Source organism: Staurois parvus, unplaced genomic scaffold (assembly GCF_062004578.1).
Source record: "Staurois parvus isolate SC_StPar_1 unplaced genomic scaffold, SC_StPar_1.0 ptg000696l, whole genome shotgun sequence".
In the NCBI taxonomy this organism is placed as follows: Eukaryota; Metazoa; Chordata; class Amphibia; order Anura; family Ranidae; genus Staurois; species Staurois parvus.
The window spans coordinates 9,296,952-9,317,180 of record NW_028318492.1 but is presented as its reverse complement, the minus strand read 5'-3'; the positions used below and the strand labels follow the sequence as shown (position 1 = coordinate 9,317,180).

At 40.0% G+C, this 20,229-nt stretch overlaps 1 protein-coding gene across 1 annotated transcript in view; it reads right to left on the bottom strand.

Moving 5' to 3' along the window:
• Nucleotides 1-20,229, bottom strand: part of DMD (dystrophin) — a 2,676,943-nt gene that overhangs the window by 1,155,522 nt on the left and 1,501,192 nt on the right. Inside the window, exon 47 of the mRNA XM_089653005.1 lies at nt 19,745-19,909. Coding sequence (XP_089509131.1) covers nt 19,745-19,909 — 165 coding nt within the window. The remainder of the gene's footprint in view (nt 1-19,744; nt 19,910-20,229) is intronic.

Here is a 20,229-nt window from a genome sequence, read left to right as displayed (position 1 = left end):
TCTGCTTTCTTAACATACAATTCCTCCCTTCATGCTGCCAAACAAGCCTACTTTGCCACTCTTATTAATACCTTGTCATCCAGTCCTCGTCGTCTCTTCTCTACTTTTAACTCTCTACTTTCTCCACCTGCACCTCCACCCAATACCTCACTCACTACTCACGAGATTGCAAATCATTTGAAAAAAAAAGATTGATGCAATTTGTGGGGGCATCGCCACTGCACAGATATCCATCCCACTTATCATACCTTACACTAAACCTCCCTCAACACTTTCCTCTTTTGACCTTGCTACCACCAAAGAGGTTACTACGGTTTTCTCAGAAGCCCGTCTCACTACCTGCCCCCTGGATCATGTCCCCTCACAACTACTATGGACACCCTCTTCTTCCATCCTATGCTCCCTCACTCATATCTTCAATCTTTCCCTCTCTACTGGTGCCTTCCTCTCCCCTCTAAAGCATGCGCACATCACTCCCATACTTAAAAAGCCCTCCCTGGACCCCACCAACCTGAACAACTTAAGACCCATCTCCCTGATGCCATTTACCTCTAAACTCCTAGAATGTTTAGTCTACAATCGCCTGAGCTCCCACCTCACTGACAGCAACCTTCTTGACCTTTTACAGTCTGGCTTTCGCTCACTCCACTCCACTGAAACTGCCCTACTAAAACTCACTAATAATTTACTAACAGCTAAAACCAATGGCCACTACTCCGTACTCTTACTACTTGACCTATCTGCGGCTTTTGATATGGTTGACCATTCCCTCCTCCTCAAAAAACTCTACTCTCTTGGCCTCAGAGATTCTGCTCTCTCCTGGTTCTCCTCCTACCTATCGCAGTGCTCCTTCAGTGTTACTTATAACGCTGCCTCCTCCTCTTCACTCCCTCTTTCTGTAGGGGTCCCTCAAGGTTCTGTTCTTGGACCCCTTCTCTTCTCCATCTACACCTCCTCCCTTGGTCACTTGATAAACTCCCATGGCTTTAAGTACCATCTCTATGCTGATGACACACAAATCTATCTTTCTACCCCTCACCTCACCCCTTCAGTCTCCACTCGCATTACTAACCTACTAAGTGACATATCGGCATGGATGTCACTCCACTTCCTAAAACTCAATCTTTCCAAAACTGAGCTCTTAGTACTCCCTCCAGCCTGTGCCCCCTCCCCTGACTTCTCCATCAAGATCAATAACACAATTATCAGTCCCTCCCCTAATGCCAGGGTGCTAGGTGTAATCCTAGATTCCCATCTGTCCTTTCAGCCCCAAATCCAATCACTATCTAAATCTTGTAGACTTTACCTCCACAACATCTCCAATATACGCCCGTTCTTAACCTCGGAAACCACTAAGCAACTTATTCACTCCCTTGTTATATCTCGCCTTGACTATTGTAACTCCCTCCTCATTGGCCTACTGAATCCCAGGCTATCCCCTCTTCAGTCTCATCCACCTTACTAACCATTCTGTATCTGCCACCACTCTCTGCCAATCCCTCCACTGGCTTCCCGTTGCCCAACGGATAAAATTCAAAACACTAACAATAACGTATAAAGCCATTTATAACTCTGCCCCAAATTACATCACTGATCTTGTCTCTAAATATCACCCAAACTGTACTCTCCGCTCCTCGCAAGACCTCCTACTCTCTAGCTCCCTTGTCTCCTCCTCCCATGCTCGTCTCCAGGACTTCTCCAGGGCTTCCCCCATCTTCTGGAACTCTCTACCCCAATTTATCAGACAATCACCTACTCTGCTCACTTTTAGGCAATCTCTGAAAACCTATCTCTTCAGGAAAGCCTATCCTGCCCTCATCTAATACTGGAATCTTCTACTCTTCCAACCAGTCCATCCCCCACAGTTACTACCTTTTGTAAAACTAGCCCCTCCCTCCTAGATTGTAAGCTCCAAGGAGCAGGGCCCTCAAATCCCTCTTGTATTGAACTGTATTGTTGCTGTATTGTCTCCCGTTATATTGTAAAGCGCTGAGCAAACTGTTGGCGCTATATAAATCCTGTATAATAATAATAATAATATTTATAAAGCAGCAAATGTGACCTTAACCAAAAATTCACTGATGCTGAATCTGTCACTGTAATTTAAAACACATGCACCTGGAAGATTCACCTGCAGTGAATGTTTGGTGAATGTCATATTCCTTAATTTATAAGTATGCCCCTAGGCAACTAGGAGCAATCAAACAAGGACTATTACTATGACCTACGATTGTCTGCATATACTACATTTATATTTGGTTTAGCTATGCTTTAATCACAGCGATTTCAAGTTGTAGATGATTTAGTCATATGATCAATCACATAGCTAACATAAATAAAAAAAATGTTTCTGTAGTTTTAACCCAATACCCTCCAACTAAATTTACAAAATTACAGATACAGATTAAGAGGTCCCCAGGGGGCTCCCTTCATTGCTGAGTGAATGTATTAAAAAATAATTCTTTTTAGGGTTTTTTGAGTTTTACAGGGGAATGACTGGGGTGCACAGATGGAAATTTTGGCTACTAAAAAAACAACAGTGTGTCTCATATTACCACCTGTAAAGTTCTGACATTTACATTATCCACTGAATTCTGCACATGGTTTAATGAACCTGGAATGCTGTGAGTAACCCATGTGGCAAGTAAAATTGCTGGATGCTGTGTAATTTATATAGCCAATGCCTAATTTTAGAAATCTCCACAAAACCCCCAAAACCTACAGTGAAAGCAGCTGTCTTACTTTTCCATTGCTGCCACCAATATGTGATGTAAGCACTCTTGGCCTCACCCTGCACTGAGATTGTTCAGTTAATAGTGCAAAAGTCAAGATGCCAGCAATTTTGGGGTGATCTTCATTGGAGTCAGTTATCTCCACAGTTCACCCTTTGCACACACGAACAATACCTATCACAACTCTAACATAAACACATCCCACTCACACTATCACAGCGATAGCAATCCTTAGTTTTAAGAAATGTGTATGACATGCCAGCAAGGAATGAAATAGAGTTCGAAAAATGGTAGTCTTCTTCAAGTGGCAAGAATTCTTTGAGTTTTAGTTTAGAACAATTAGAGATAGAGCATGATGATTTTTAAGCATCATTTTAATATACAAAAGGAAAAAAACATGCAAGAACTGGTACATTCATAGAAAGCAATCACCTGTAAAATAAATGAAATAAAAGCAAAAAGTAATCAACTTGGTTTTCTTGGTCTTTGGTTTCAAAATAGTCCGATCATAACAGATTCACTGGCTCTCAGAATGACCCTCAGTGTTTGTTCTTAGTTGAATGGGAAATTGAGAGCTACAGCTACCAATTCCAGAAGGTTTTTGTGGACCCTCTGTAAGGTATCATCAAGCCTGCCCCACCCAATCGAAAAGGGTGCGTTGTAGGAGGGTTAGAGTGTATATGATATTTTAGCAGACCCTCCCACCTGAACAGATTTCGAAATTCATTGAAATTCATTGAATGCACATATCTCTAATGACAATAAATGTGAATAACTAGCCTCATGTACAGCATATCCTAATCATGTCTGGTCTTGAACTTTTCAGTATCTACTTAATTAATGTGTAAGTCATTATTAATATTGTCATTTTGTCAGAGAACTGTATGAATAGAACCCTTTCAGATCAGATGAAGCCTGATTCAAAATGTGGATTCCTTCTAAATGGTATAACCACTTGATCTCCAGGCCAATTCCAACATTTCTCTCAAATGTGTAAAAATCTGCATTTTTTTCTAGAAAACTACTTAGAACCCCCAAATGTTATTATTTTTTTTAAGCACAGGTCCTAGAAAATAAAATGGTGGATGTTGCATTTTTTATGGCACACAATATTTGCCCAGCGGTTTATCAGACACATTTAAGAAAAACTGTAATGAATGTTAGAGTACACCAGTGTTTCTCAACTCCAGTCCTCATGGACCCCCAACAGGTCATGTTTTCAGGATTTCCATTATTTTACACAGGTGATTTGATCAGTTTCACTGCCTTAGTAATTACCACAGCTGTTTCATCTGAGGGAAATCCTGAAAACATGACCTGTTGGGGGTCCATGAGGACTGGAGTTGAGAAACACTGGAGTACACAAATGTAATATAATATCCAATTTTTGGTAAAATATAAAAGATCATGGTATGGCTCGTATATAGATATGTTGTGCTTTATAATTGTGTATGCCCATGGAATAGCGCCAAAATACAGTACCTGAAAATCTTCATAGGTGATGCTTTAAAAGCCTTTTAATAGTTTAGAGTTACACAGGAGTTCTGGAACTAGAAATTACTACTCTCACTCTGACCACATACTGTATGTGGTGCAATAAATGTTTACATATGTGTGCGGAACCTATGTGCATATTCAGATTTGCGTGTGAGCATGGGGGCACATTAACTTCTTTTATTTTATTATTTATTACATTTATTTATTTTTTTTATGCTATGCTTTATTTTTTGGGATCAACTTTGTTGCTATCACAAGGGATGAACAATGCTTGTGATAGTATTGGCAATGACAGGGCCTCTTTATGAAGAGATCTGGCATGTATTAGACTCCATATTCCTACTCTGGTCTCCAGAGTATCTGAAAAAGCCGAGCTTGGTTTAATGAGATGCTGTACAAGCTGATATAGGCTTGTAAATAAATAGCTTCTGGCATCACATTCTTCCCAGGAAATGCAACCAAACTGGTTGCATTGTTACTGGGCTCCCCAATAAGATAGGAGAGCCTAGTAAGGGCAGCAGTGGCAGCTGTATCGCCACTCAGATCACTTTTACTTTGAGGGGAATAGCCAGAAAAAAAGAACAATACCAGGGTTGTGGTTTTAGCTGTAAACATGGTCCTTGTAAAGCCACTTCAACCCGGGCTGTATATACATGACTTAAAGGTGGAAAGCGAATAATAACAGCCATTACAAAAACACTATACCAAGGAATGTTTTAGCAATTCTTATACATTATAAAAGGTGTCTTGTTATTGATTTATGATTTAGGCCTGTATCCTGGCAAAACTGGAAGAGAAATATGGTAATTTGATAGGTCTCATTACAAAGCTCCTATTTATTAGTGTTCTGGCTGCATAATGTTGATGTTACTACTAGACATTTTAAAGTGGTTGTAAAGGCAGGTGTTTTTTTTGCCTTCATGCACTCTGTGAATGAAGATAAAGAACCTTCTGGGTGCAGCTCCCCCTCCCCAGCCCTATACTCAACTGAGCCAGATCCAGCAATGTGTACGAGAGCCAAGACTCTCTTGTCTCTTTCACTTTTCATTTGCTCTCACTGCTGTCAGTCACAGCCACACAGCGGGGGGAAGGTGGCAGCACTTAAGGACACACAGAGGCAGATCGGGAACGAGCCCACATGAATGGCCACCATAAGAAGCAGCTTGCTATATTGGTCACCCATGGGAGAAGTGCTAGAAACATCAGTGGAGACTTGAGAAGGGGAGGATCAGGACTGCTTTGCTGCCATTGCACAGAGCAGGTAAATATGACATGTTTTTTTATTAAAAAAAACAAACCTTTTCAATCACTTTAATATCCATTTTTACAGCACTCATTGCTTAGCTGATAATGAGCTAAGTAAGATTTATTAAAATGTGTTTTGTCTGAAACTGAACTGTTTAATTTTATGATTTGGTTGATTTGGTTGTGGAATTATGAATTTTAAGTACAACATGCTATCCTTCACTCATTTTGGGGTCTTCATGAATACTATGTCAGCAGCCCATCCAAGTAGGTCATATTTGATTGGGGTATTTAGGTAAGATAATAAAAAGGGTAGTTTCACTGATATATGTTGATGCTTAAAGAGATAGGTAATGTTACAATAGATTTTAATATGCAGGACTTTTTATAGTGTTGGATTGGTCACCCTAGGTCTTTGTCTTGTGCAGGAGCAAACCTGTTTATGAGATTACTTTGTTTCATTCTGCTAGAAACAATACTGCATAAAAATCACATTAGTCTATTGGGTAAATATCACAGGCTGTTGATTAAAAGAGATGTGTCTACAAAAATGGATGGTTCTTAAGAGTCGGCAAGATTAAAAGACATAGTATTGTACGTATTGTAGTATTGTAAGTATTGCTTAGACTTTGAAAAAAAGTCTTTATTCTAAGCATTATTTTTAGTGCAAAAATTAATTATACAACATTTAGCAGATTTTTTATTTTTTGCACACACAACTGAGTGCAAAATAAAAAAAAAATATTTTAGGGATTTTGTAGTTGCCGATGTCAAGTCTTCAAGTGTGAATGTTTCCTTATAGGAATCAGCTGTCCTTAAATTCCCCCACATGCCTATACTCCCTCACATTTCTATTTTTATATTTAGCATTTGCCTATGCAGTCTTGAAATGCATTAATTAAATCTTGAAAAAAGCCTCTGCTGATGGCATCACTAATGGTGAAGTGATCTAGGATCCTTTATGATTCATGTTGTTACTTGCTACTTAGCTATTTGTGGGAATGCTTTTACCAGTCAGTGGCATATTCATATAGCTTAAAATACATAAAAATAATGCATTTTAGTCACAGTTGAACAATTTTGACTTTAAACATATTCATTTGAGCCCACTGAAAGTAAATAAGTATTCTGAAGAAAAGCAATTATCCAATTTGTTTGCTACAGATCTGTTCCTCAAGTAAGTGGCTCACAGCATGCTGAACCACCTCTACAGTTTTTTCTTAGTAATGCAGTTAAGCTAAATGGCAATAAGGAGATAATCAGGACATACACCAACATGCTTATTAGTTGATCACATGCTGCTATCCCTAATGATCCTACATGATTTTCTAGAGTATGACTGTTGAATTTGGAATGAATGCAAACAAAATGCAAAATTAATTCTCATAAGATACACAGTGCTGCTTAACTATACAACTAGAAGTTATTTTCCTTGCACATACTATAAACAATCACAGTGACCAGAAATGTGGACATTATATTTCTCTGATTAATAAAGCATATCATTTGTGAAGAACTGTGCATCTCTATGAATTCAATGCATAATCAATATTTCTGACAAAATTGACTCTAAGTCTAGGACAACACTGGCAGTTAAACTTCTTTCCTACTGAGAGATTTACCTACTCATTGGCAGTCATCTCATGGGCAGTACACTGAAATCAATGTGCTTATAATGAGATAATGGCCAATGAGTAGTTAAATATCCTAATAGCAAAGAGATTTATTTCCCAGTGCAGCCATAGCCCAAAAGTAACCAAGACTAAATTTACAATAATGGCATTTGTGGACCAGTGCTTATGACAAGAGAATTATAGAGAGAGCAGCACAATAAAGCCTCAACATTTGTATATTGTAATGTTATTTTCCTTATTTTATCTCCCTCAATTGACTAACCTGAAGATTACTGTATGTATTTTGCAAAAGAATGGCTGGGGGAAAAATGATAGGTATGTTAAGAAGGGTCTGAAGGCTCATTGGTCAAAACGATCACTTGATACCCAAACCACTCACAGTGCCCAAGTACAGAGTACCATGGTCTGATGTGTCCACAGTACACAATGGTCACAGCATTACATTGCTCTATGGCCCAGGGGGCATGCCAGTGCACATGTGCCACCTGTCCACAGAAAATGTACTGTGGGCGAACGGCAAGTGTTTAAATTATACAAAGTACTTGAAAAACATTGGGCAATTTTAATGTTGATAAAAAGTTGACAGACATTTTAGGGAAAAAACTAATCTGGTGACTTTAAAAGCCACAAATCTTAAAGATATCTTAATCCATAGTGAATTTGTCTGGAATTTCACCCTTTAAGTGAATGTTTAAGTGGGGTCATTGCAAAGTATGCAAGTACTTAGAGAAACAAAAGTATTTTGAGTTAGTTAGGATAGACATTGGCCCATAGGATAATCAACAGATGTAAGAAATACATATATTGTGAAGCACTTAATATAAACATATACTGAGCCTATAATAATAAATATAGCAGTCATCTTCACCATTTCCCTATGGCCCATAAAGGGACAGTAAACTTATCTTGTCAATCAATACATGTCTCCCTAATAACCATACAAAAAATATACAAAAAATCAATATATACATAAATGCATAATAATCTAAAGAATACAAATTGAAACATTCTATATAAAAAATTATAGAAAAACCCTGGATGTCAACTCTAACTATTTACTAAAACATTAGACAACGTGTCAAAAATCACTAGTAAAACAACACCAATCAAATTCGATATTCAACCAATTAGGAACTGGTTCCTTAGTCTCGTAAATGTATGCATCTATTTACTCTTGTCTTTTTAAATTCTCCCCTCTCCACCCTCCAAAACTGTATTCCCTCTGGGGCCATCTTGTAATGTGTGGCAAAATGCTTGAAAACATTGTGGTTCCTATACCCTTTTCTGATGTTGTACTATATATATATATATATATATATATATATATATATATATATATATATATATTTATATTATAATCTTTAACCCCTTAAACCCTTTTCAGCCCTGTTATTCTGGAAGGACATCATATCATGTCCTCCCAGAATTTCCCCTCATGCAAAGCCCACAGGCCACACTCTGGCACGTCCTGTTATCCAATGTGTCTAACGGACACAGTTGATGGCAGATCACTGTAATGGCCCGCTGCTGGGCCAGTCGGCCCATCACTGTGGCCAATCACAGCAGATCACATGACAATTGTACACAATTAAAGGCTTTGATTCATGCCATTCTTATTGTGTACTATTGTGATGAGCTCTGTGATTGGTCACAGTGATCACATGGCACAGACAGGGCAATCACAGCCCATCTGTACCATGTAATTAGCTGTGGCCAATCACAGCTAATCACAACAATATACACTAAATGAATCAATTTCAATCAGTAAACATGGTTGCTTATACCAGTGCATTTCACTGGTATAAGCAGTCACAGTGTGTAATAAAAAAAAATCCTGATCACCACCCAAAGTAGTACAGTGTTACTATGGTAACACTGTATTGCTCTGATCACTGTATGTAAACAATTGTTAAAAAATGAAATACAAAAGAAAAAAATGAAAAAAATTGCACTGATGACAGGGTCATCAAGGTACCACACCAAATGCAAAAAGTTAATGTATTTATTATACAAAAGTAATAAAATTTAAAGACATCAACCATTTAGAAATTGTTAAAAACAACACAGTCATATAATATCCTCCAATGTATGGCTTGACCCACCAATACACATGGGATGATCTTTGGACTACAAGATTAACGGGATCCATTGGGAGGCAGATTAAGGAACCCTAGGTGACTTTATGGAGGATGATGGCAATTGTCCTATTATTTTGCTAACCTTTTGTTTTGTGGAGCTTCATTTAGGGGCATTGGTCTGCCTTCAGATGCTTGACAATATTGGATCCTAACAATTTTTCTGGAATGATTCGGGTCCCCCAATCTGTATGGTGTTTGTGGCTCTCTATATCTGGGAACTTCTTGTAAGCTTTACGGTTTTCTGCAATAGTAAAATTATATGCCAGATCTTTCTGAAGAAGCAGGTTTGTCCTGCAAAATGAGTCAGAAATTACTGCTCAAAATTTTTAAACTCATGACCATTGTGGGATGCAAATGTGAATGGCTGACATATTATATGACTGTTGTTTTTAACAATATCTCAATGTTTGTTGTCTTTAAATTGTACTAATTTGTATATTAAATACATGAACATTTTACATTTGGTGTAGTACCTTGAAAATCCTAGTAGTTTTTCTTCTGAAAGGGAATTGGGTTACATTTTAGTGTCATGTTAATACAGGATGTGGTCGCAGTAAAGTCGTTGGATAGGTTGAGACTGTTTTGCATATATCCAGATTTACTGCACTTTGACAGTATATTAAAAAAAATAAAAAATTGTAAAAAAAAACATTTTTTAATTTCTTAATTTTCCAAATAATTGTGACAAACAATTACAACTTTAAAAAAAATCCCCTCTTACTAAATACCTTGGACTGTCTACTTTCAAAACATAGGTCACTTGGGGGATATTTGTACTGTCCTGGCATTTTTGGGACTCAAGAAATGAGATACAGTACATCAGGACTGATCGACATACTGAGTAATGTATGTCTTGAGTAATTTTTACCAAAGAAATGCAACAGTATACATTCTAGCCTAAATTTATGGAGGAAGATTATTTATTTACAAAATGTTATAACAGAAACAAAGAAAAACTTGTTTTTTTTAATGTTTGTTTATTTTCCATTTACTCAGCCAAAAAAATAAAACCTAGTTATGATTAAATACCACTGAAAGAAAGCTCTACTTGTGTAAAAAAATGATAAAAATTTCATGTAGGTACAATGTTGCATGACCGTGCAATTGTCATTCAAAGTGTGCCAATGCAGAAAACCGAAAATTAGCCTTGGCAGGAAGGGGGTAAAAGTGTTCGGTATTACCACTTTACAACTGCACTATAGCCAAATGATGGCTACAGCGTGGTTGTCCAGTTCTGGAATGGCGTCATGTGACGTCCTCCCAGACCGCGCCCCCTACGTACACAGCTGATCACATGACTAGGTAAAAAGACAATCACAGTGGCCAATGACACAGCAGATCACAAAGTAAATACAGTTGCCGGTTATCGGCAGCACTGTCCTCACGCTGTCACAGTAGTGCCGATAACTGGCAAATGTCACAGAGGACTTCCGCACTGAAAATCAGGGCACTGATCATCAGTGCCGCCCATCAGTGCCCAGCAGTGCTGCCCAGCTGTGCCCAGCAGTGCCACCTACCAGTGCCCAGCAGTGCTGCCCAGCAGTCGTGCCCAGCAGTGCCCATAAATGGCGCCCAGCAGTGCCGCCAGTCAGTGGTGTCAGTCAGTGCCACCAGTCAGTGGTGTCAGTCAGTGCTGCCTATCAGTGCCCATCAGTGCCGCCTGTCATTGCCTATCAGTGCCGCCTGTAAGTGTCTCCTATCAGTGTCCATCATTGCTGCATATCAGTGAAGCATTATTAATGCTTCCTCATTAATGTCCACCAGTGCTGCCTCCTCAGTGCCACCTCAACAGTGCAACCTAACAGTGCCCATCAGTGCTGCCTATCCATGCCACCTCATCAATGCCCATCAGTGCTGTCTATCAGTGCCCATTAGTGCTGCCTATCAGTGCAGCCTCATCAACAAACCTCAGTGAAGGTGAAAAATTACCTTTTTTTCCAAATTTTTAATAGAACCAAAGAAAAACTTTCTTTTTTTGTTTATAGTGCAAACAATAAACACTCAGTAGTGATTAAATACCACCAAAAGAAAGCTCTATTTGTGTGAAAAAAATTATAAAAATTTTCTATGGGTACAGTGTTGCATGAAAGTTGAAAATTGGCCTGGGCACGAAGGGGGCAAAAGTGCCTGGTAGGCAAATGGTTAATCCTAATCCCCAACTCCTTGGTTCTCCCCATTTATTATAACCCACAGGAACATTGGAAAATAAACACAATTCCATTAGTATTGCATGAAATAAAGCCATCAGTAGTACACCTGATTGTACTAGTTACAGTATTCCTTCTGCTCACAATATTCTTATCTACCCAACAACCCTAAGACCTTTCACAGCCAAAAACGGCTTTTCTATATATAAACGGAATCACATTCTTCCATGGGGAATCCATTACATTTCTATTTTTTTTATTTCTCAATGTAGGGGCATTCCTATACATAATTCTTACATGCTTTTATATGCTTCATCTCTTCTGCATTAAAATTATCTATCTGTCTGTCTGCTCCTGTACAGTGAGTTGTGCACATGCCTTACACAGGACACTAGAACTATGCTAACTTGCCTCATATTCTTCATATGTCATGAACTATTCCCATATAAATGCTCCCTAAATATCTCAATACACTTCAAACTGTCTTGAATTCACTTATCTGAGGAGGGAAATACCCTGCTCCCCTGCATCTTATGCTGGTCTGGGAACCCCTGATGTTCAATCTTACTATAAAGCTACTATCCTAGCAATTCAGTCAGCTGTATGTGTTGTGCCATTGACCTCTACATAAGAACAGTTAACCATACATGTATATTTTTGGTTAATTGCCACCATTCACTGTACAATTTGTGCTAGTTGGACACTCACTAGAATTATAAAACTACTAGCATTGTTTTCTTTGACAATACTGCGACAATATCAGCAACAACCTTGTACCGAACCCTGTGCCAAAACCTAATAAATGGTGAAAAAATTGCAACTCCACTCAAATCTTTTTTTTTTTTTCATTTAAAAGAGAGTAAGGAAAGGTTAGAATCTTCATCATTCGTAATTGCTTTCTGTGTTCCATTGGAGGGATTGCCCATACTTCCTGGTTTGATAAGTAAGTGAGGGAAAACCTCTCCAATGGGAAGAAACAGGTTCTAACCATTCTCTTTCTTATGCAACAATAAAATTTAAATAGTTTTGCATGTATCAAATTACCGTTCTTTATCTGTCCTACACTATAAATTTCCTGGTATGAAAAGTGACTATTATACGCACTCTAGAAACACTATGGACTCTTTACTGAGAAATGGTAACTTTCCACTGGCTTCGTAATACTTACTGTCTACAGACTACTCCACAGCTTCATAATATCATAAACTGACTTTGATGATTTGCAAGCATTGAACCAAGATGGGACAGTGTATTAAAATGGATGGTCCTGTAGTGAGCTTGACAAAGAGACTGATATCCTGTTAATATATTAAGGCAAGCTTCCTGCAAGGGTCTTATAAAAAGAAATGTGGATTGTGCTAAATTTTATTGTATTACCGATATTTTAGCATTTTTGAGCAAATATAACACATGCTGATATATACTTCAAGTATTCACATTTGAACTGTAATTGTGAGGTTGTAAAAAGAATTGTTGCTTCATACTCCATTCTATGGATAATTTTTTTTTTCAATCTCATATTTAAATATATTTCTTTGAGAAGGCATCTACAAGGTTTATCATTTTAGTACATTGTTTTCTAATATCACATGTACTAGAAATGTGAAATAAGACTGTGTTACACCACAAAAGGAATTTTTGCTTTTTACAAAGATAGCACTGCTCCTACTATCTATTATTTGCGTGGTCAACTTTCTCTTCAGCCATAATAATGTCAGTTTCTTAAAGCAGAAATAAACTTCATCCAAGCACCAAAAACTGAAAACACAATTTCATTTATTTTTAATATTTGAAGCAAAGTCATCCATTCTTCCATGTCTCCAAGCTTTATTTTGTTGAGAAAACACTTTGAAAAACACCCCCCTAAGCGCTAGCAGATGGCTACTCGGTGATCGTTCCCCTCCACCGCCAGTCACATTAGCAATCACTCTGCCTCCTGGAGAGCCCGCTCTACCCTCCACCACTGCTCTAGTCCTCCTCTGACTCCCCCACCACATATGGGGAAGAAGTTGGCGGCCTCCTGCTCCTCCAACACTAGATTGCAAGACCGTTCCTGTTCTGCAGCCTACCCGCCGGCGCTTCCTCCAAAAGCCCCAGCCTTGATTTTGGTGGCTTCCCTGCCGCTACTCCTGGGTGACCTGGATGCACCCTCTGAACTGGAGAGCCTGCCTGGCATCCCTCCAGACCTCCCACAGCCCTTGTGGGACGCAGACCTCCTGGCCAGGTTGAAGACAATGCTGCAGCAGGAGCTTACTACACCCACATCCAGACTAGCCACTCATCTCACTAAGGAGATTCACGAATTGGGAAGTTGCACTGACGTTCTTGAAAAAAAGATGGACACTGCAGCTATGGTGATAGAAAACCATGAGCAGGACCTTTCAGATCTGAGAAAAGAGCTTGAAGCGACTCTCCTGCGTCTGGAGGACTTTGAGAATAGGTCCCGTCAGGGTAATCTTCGCCTGCGTGGCCTGCCTGGAACCATCATTGATCTCAAGTCCACTGCTACCGCGCTTTTTCAAGAGTTGGAACCGGCGATACTGATTGACCGCCTGGAGTTCGATCGTATTCATTGGGCCCTGGGTTCGAAGAGGTCTGAGGGTCCCCCCAGGGATATCATAATTAAGTTCATCTATTACCACAAAAAAGAATCACTCCTATGCTCTGCACGAGACAAACAGGATCTTCGCTTCCAGCGTCATCCATACCAGCTGTTTGCGGATCTGGCATCATCCACCATACAGAAATGGTGACAGATGAAACCCTTTACGTCAGTCCTCTTGAACCGTCGCATCAGGTACCAATGGGGCTTTCCATTTAAGCTTACGTTCACTTACTAAGGTTGGAGCCATGTTGTCCATAAGCTGGAAGAGGCCAAGTCGACCCTGGAGGCACAGCACCTTCTGCCCTCGCGTGATACTTCCGACAGCCCGGTGCGGCTTTCTGGCTCACATCCTCCTTCATCTCAGCTGGGGTGTATATGGGAGAAAGTTTGAAGCTGTAAATGCTCCCTCTCTAGAACCCCTCCGCTGTCCGGTTCCTCCGGCTCCGATCCAAGTTGAGTACGGCTGAATGGGTAAGCTTTTCTCTCCATAGATGGCTTGGTCCATTGACTTGACTCTCCATGTTTCTGGTAGGGCGGAGGCCTTGACTGGCCCTTGTTGGGAGAACAATTTGCCTGTTTCCTGTTCTTATTTTTACAGTTTGAACTGTTTTCCTATGCAATACTGGACTGTACTGGTGGTGATCCTCGGCCCCCGCCGGCTCCCCTCTATCCAGCTTTGAATTACTTCTAATAGGAACTTGTGGACTTTCGTGTTTGATTTTTTTTTTTTTTCGGTAGGGGAAATGTTTGTAGGCCTTTGGGTCCTTCCCCTTGGTCTCCTGGTTTTGTTTCCAACAATTTTCATTGCAATACTGGACTCTGTTTACAGGGATCCCCGGCTCCTTGATTTTTGCTCTGGATTGCTGCAACCCATGAAAACTATTGAGGTTACGGTCTTGAACTTTATGGTGCCTCCTCTTCTATTACACTGATATGTCTGTGTTCATGATTGCATTTTCTTGGTATATTGCAGTGTTATGTGATACATTCCTTAGTTTTTTGTACTTGAAATTGACTATTTGTCTGTGCATGTTTTCTCTTTCTCCCTCCCCCCTTCATTTCCCCCTCCCCTTTCATCCCCCTCTCCATGATGGGTTTTTTTAATGCTGTTTATGACATACCCATGTGTCCGGAGGTAGAGCTACCCTCCTATGTGTGTCCTTGCAGTTGGGACGCAATTTCCACTGATTGTGGTTTTGTTACACTATCTTAGATTTTTTTCTTCTGTCTCTTGTTTCTTCTTTGTTTTTCTTTTCTCTTTTTTCACGGATTCGGGGCCATCCATTTGAGGATTGGACCGTCATTCTTAGTGTGTCTTGGCAGCTGAATTCCCTTGACTTAGTATGGCGTTAAAACCTTTAAAGATTTTCTCTCAAAATAATCATGGTTTTAATTCTCCGACCAAACGTTCTAAAGTGTTCCATCATCTCAAGTTCCAAGACGTGGATGTAGTCTGTCTGCAGGAGACAAGATTTTCCCAATGTTCCACGCCATGCTATCTCTCTCACCATTATCCAACCTTTTTTTCTGCTTCAGCCCCTGAGAATCATAAGGGAGTGGTTATTGCTTTTAGACCCAATCTGCTGTTTACTTGCAACCTGGAAGTAGTTGATACCACTGGCAGGTATTTGCTCCTCCGGGGTACCCTTTGGGACCATGAGGTGACCCTGGTGGGTTTATACGCACCAAATACTTTTCTCACACAAATTATTTTCTCATTTGCTGAAGGTGATGTCGCATCATTAAAGTGGTATTCTCCTATTGGGTGATGCGAATGTTGTTCTTAATTCCTCTGTCGATGGCAGCTACCTGTCTGGAGTGACCCCAAGCCACGACCTCACCCAGGAATCTAAATTACATGATACTCGGCAAGCTTTTGGTTTGGCAGATGTTTGGTGGGAACTACATCCCACGTCGCGGGAGTACACTTTTTATTAGGCTCCACACCTGAGCGTTTTTTGGAATAGATCACGTCTTTATTCCAACATTTATTTTTAATTCAAAAGATTGTCATTTCAACCTTAGCTTGGTCTGATCATGACCCTTTGGTCTTTTCACTGCATCTTTCTGGTATGGCTCGGCCCTCTTTTCTGTGGAGACTCAATGAATCCCTTCTCATCACTCAGGCTTCTTGTTCCCAGGTTCTCACGCACATTCAATCCTATTTTACAGAAAATGTAGGTTCTGTATCCTCGGCCGTCTCCTTGTGGGAGGCTCACAAAGCCACCATTAGGGGTCACCTGATTGCTTCATCCAGGAAACATGCCAGAGAGAAAAGGATGCTGGAATTGACCTCTCAATTGGCCGTGGTAAACACTACCTGGAAAGCCCGCCCGACTGCGGGCAATAGGAAAGCTTGAGATGCTATGGCTGTTGGTATGCTATTTCCTTAACTGTCAAATACATGCAGGCTTTTTTTCTTCATCTTTCCCAATTTTCAGGGGCACAAGACAGGGATGCCCACTGTCACCTGTTTTTTTTGTTCTCGCTCTCGAACCTCTAGCTGCAGCCATTTGAAACCACCCGGATATATCCGATGTTCCCTATGCAGGAACTCAGTATAAGGCCAACTTTTATGCAGATAACACACTCTTGGTTTTAACCAATCCTCTCATCACTCTCTCCAATCTCCAGGTCATACTGGACCGATTTTCAGCTATATCTGGCCTTAGCATTAACTTGTCTAAAACCACGGAGTTGAATATTACGCTCACTGCCAACCTGGTTGAACGGTTGCAGACACAATTTCCTTACCATTGGGCATCCCAATTGGCTTTACACTTACTACCTCCTACTCTGCCTTATTTTCGGCTAATTATTACCCACTATTGCGATCCGTGACTTTGCTGCTTCATTCCTGGCAGTTTTCTTCTTTGTCATGGATTGGCCGGATACATGCTGTCAAGATGACTATCTTGACGAAGATCCTGTACTTTTTTCGCACTCTCCCTATTCAGGTCCCTGTGTTCTTTGATTATTGTTTTATTGTAATGTTTTATTTGGGTTCATAAGCATCCCAAAGTGTCTAGATCCACTCTGTATACCCATAGACTGCAGGGAGGTCTGGGAGTCCCACATGTTTCTAGATATTATTTGGCGGCTCAAATTTCCCAGTTGTCCATGCTTCATGCCACCACAGATATCCCGTTATGGGTACTCTTGGAATTACCCAACTGTGCTCCGCTTTCCTTAACTGCATTGTTTTGGCCTCCGCATAAGTTTCGCCCCTCGGACCTGAGTCCAATTATGCTTCACAGTCTACGGACCTGGGATTATGTTAAATATTTGGTTAATTTAATATCATCTTTTCTACCTCTTTTGCCAATTACGCATAATCCTCTATTTCCACTGGGCTTAGAACATCCCCCTTCTCTTGGTGGACCTCAAATGGCTTTGTCACTGTACATGACTTCCTGAACACTCGTTTGTTTCCATCTTGGGAGTCTCTTCGAGAACCACAGGGGGGGTTCCACCGTGGGAATATTATCGTTATTTGCAATTACGCCACTGGCTTATGTCCCTTCGTCGTACCTCCACATGTCCTTACAGCAAAACACCCTTTGAACACATTTTTCAACATTCCCCAGGGTCCCCTGGTCTCATTTCTGTAATTTATGCCTCTCTTAACAGTAGGTCCTCCTCATCACCCCTGTCCTATGTCTATCATAGATCTAGGCTCCTCAATTGCGGTGGAGGATTGGCACAAGGCCTGGAGGATGGTGGTGAAATGTTCTTTCAATGCCATCACTCTTGAGGCAGCCTACAAAGTACTGGGTCCCGGCTTGGACTGCTCACTTTAATCTGATTGGTGGAGACAGGTGTTTCCGGAATTGTGGTCTACGTGGGGACGTCCTGCATATCTGGTGGTCATGCCCACGATCGATAGGCTTCTGGTCTACGTTTTTGGTTTGCTGCAAACATTATTTCACATTACGGTCCGTAAGGATGCAAGAGTGGCCCTCCTGCATTATCCAATTTTGGGTCCGTCCAGGTCTCAGCAGAAATTAGCATCCTACCTATTCATTTCGGCCAAACATGCTATAGCTCAAGCCTTGAGAACCTCTTCTTCCAGGGTGTGAAGACCCGGCTGAATGCTACGTTGATCAATGAACAGATGTCTAGCATACAGGGGCGGACTGACCATTTGGAAACTTGGGCACTGCCCGAGGGCCAGGGGTCAGAAGGGGGCCCCATGAGATGCCCCTGGTACCTTTTTCATAGGCTTTTTTGAGTTTGGGCAAGGACACAGGGGCCCCATGATCCCCTATTGCCCGGGGGCCCCATGAGTTGCCAGTCCACCCCTGCTAGCATACTTCAGGATTCTCATCTGAGATTCCTTAAGGTTTGGGATCCTTGGATACATTATTCCCTGCTGTCCTTGCCTCCTACTAACTATGGCCTCTTGTAGTCGTTGCCTGTGCTGGCCCTGGATCCGTGATTCTTCCATTCTTCCCTTCTTCCTTGTTTTCTCCCTGAATCTTTTCTCCCTTTCTTATTTCTTTCTACTTTTCTATACTTTCTTCTTTTCTTTGGTAAGATGATGGAATGCTGCTGCTAGTGTTTGGTTCAGATTTTTGCTGTTCCCCCTTGGTGCCATTGGACGTTTCGTTATTTGGCTAATACACCTTGCTGATTTGTATCTGCTTATGTATGCTTTTGTTCCGCTCTGCCCCTGCGTGGGCAAATCATGAGCTTGTTGTATTCCAAAAAAATTCTTAAAATAAAATAATAAAAATATTGAAACAGAAGAAAACCCCCCTAGCATTTCTAGCTGTGACCATCTTCAGTAATGCAGCATTTACTGCCTGAAATCTATCTGCCGTGAGGCCAGGCCTGCAGGTAGGAGGATGTACTTCGCTGAAAAAATGCCTCTACCCCTCCTGAAGACTTTTAGAATGTGTGACATGATTTGCCTAGGCCTGGAATCCAAGAAGCAATTGAAGAAATATTTAAAAAAACAGTTTAAAACAAGTAAATATGATATACTTTAATATGTATTCACTAAGGCTAGCAGCATAAAGATTAAAATAGTTAATGTTGATTGAGAGATTTTAGTTCCACTTTCATTTTTTTAGTGTGTAACATATGTAAGGATTTAAACAAAAAATAATAATGGAAACCTCTTCTGCTACTATGTAAACAATAGCATAAAACGAGTGGGCTGCTAGCACCCAACCATATACCAAATGGATAATAAGGAAGACAATAATAGATATATTGATGCAGCTCTACCCTTGATAAACCTATATAAGACTATATAAACATAATAATATTAAAAAACACTTGTAAAGTGACAAATCATAACAAATATATCTGGTGAATAAAATTAGATCATAACGTGAAATGATCCTTAAGAGGATCTAAAGGTGAAAAACGCATGACCGCAATAATGAAAATCAGTGAAACTGCAAAAAGTCCAATTGGAACTAACAATATGTGAAGAAAAATTATATACAGTGAATCCCTATAAATGGGATCAAGATTCTCACAATAAAATGTGATCAACAGGCTATAATTCAGCCAAAATATATGGTGAAAAAAGTGACATCTGTGAATCCCAGAATGCGGGACAAATTTTCACAAAGTGACAAGTGCTGTGATAAATCAATAATATTGTATGTGAACAAAAAATAATTAAATGCAAATACGAATAATTGATGTGTAATCAAAAAACTATGAAAATCCTCTTACGAATCATTTCACGTTATGATCTAATTTTATTCACCAGATATATGTAAAGATTTACCTTGATATCAAATGCTCCTGGTCTTCCCACTTGATTGTAGAATAATAACTGATCTTTTACAGATGAGACCCACAATGTCAGCTGATTCAACTGTATTTCAAACAAGGAAACATTCTTTAAATTATCCTCTATTTCATTTTGCTTATCATGAAGATCCTTTGACACCTTAAAAATAAAAACAAAAAGTAGAGCTTTTAAGAAAAACAAAGTGATATGAAATGCTCTGCACCTGTCACAGTCAAGACCACTAATTCATTCTAATGACATACAATATATTACTCAAATTGTTTCTATATTTTCTATATATTTCTATGCTGATTTATGCAGTAAGAAATATCAAAGATGGGCAAGAATCTACACTCCAAGGCTCTTCTTTGGAAGTCATTGCTACTGAGGTAAAGTGTGCAAGGACAAGTTGGTTGCATGTGTCCAGGCCTCCCTGGACTAAACAGAAAAGCATATGTGCCAGGCTGATATCTTATGTG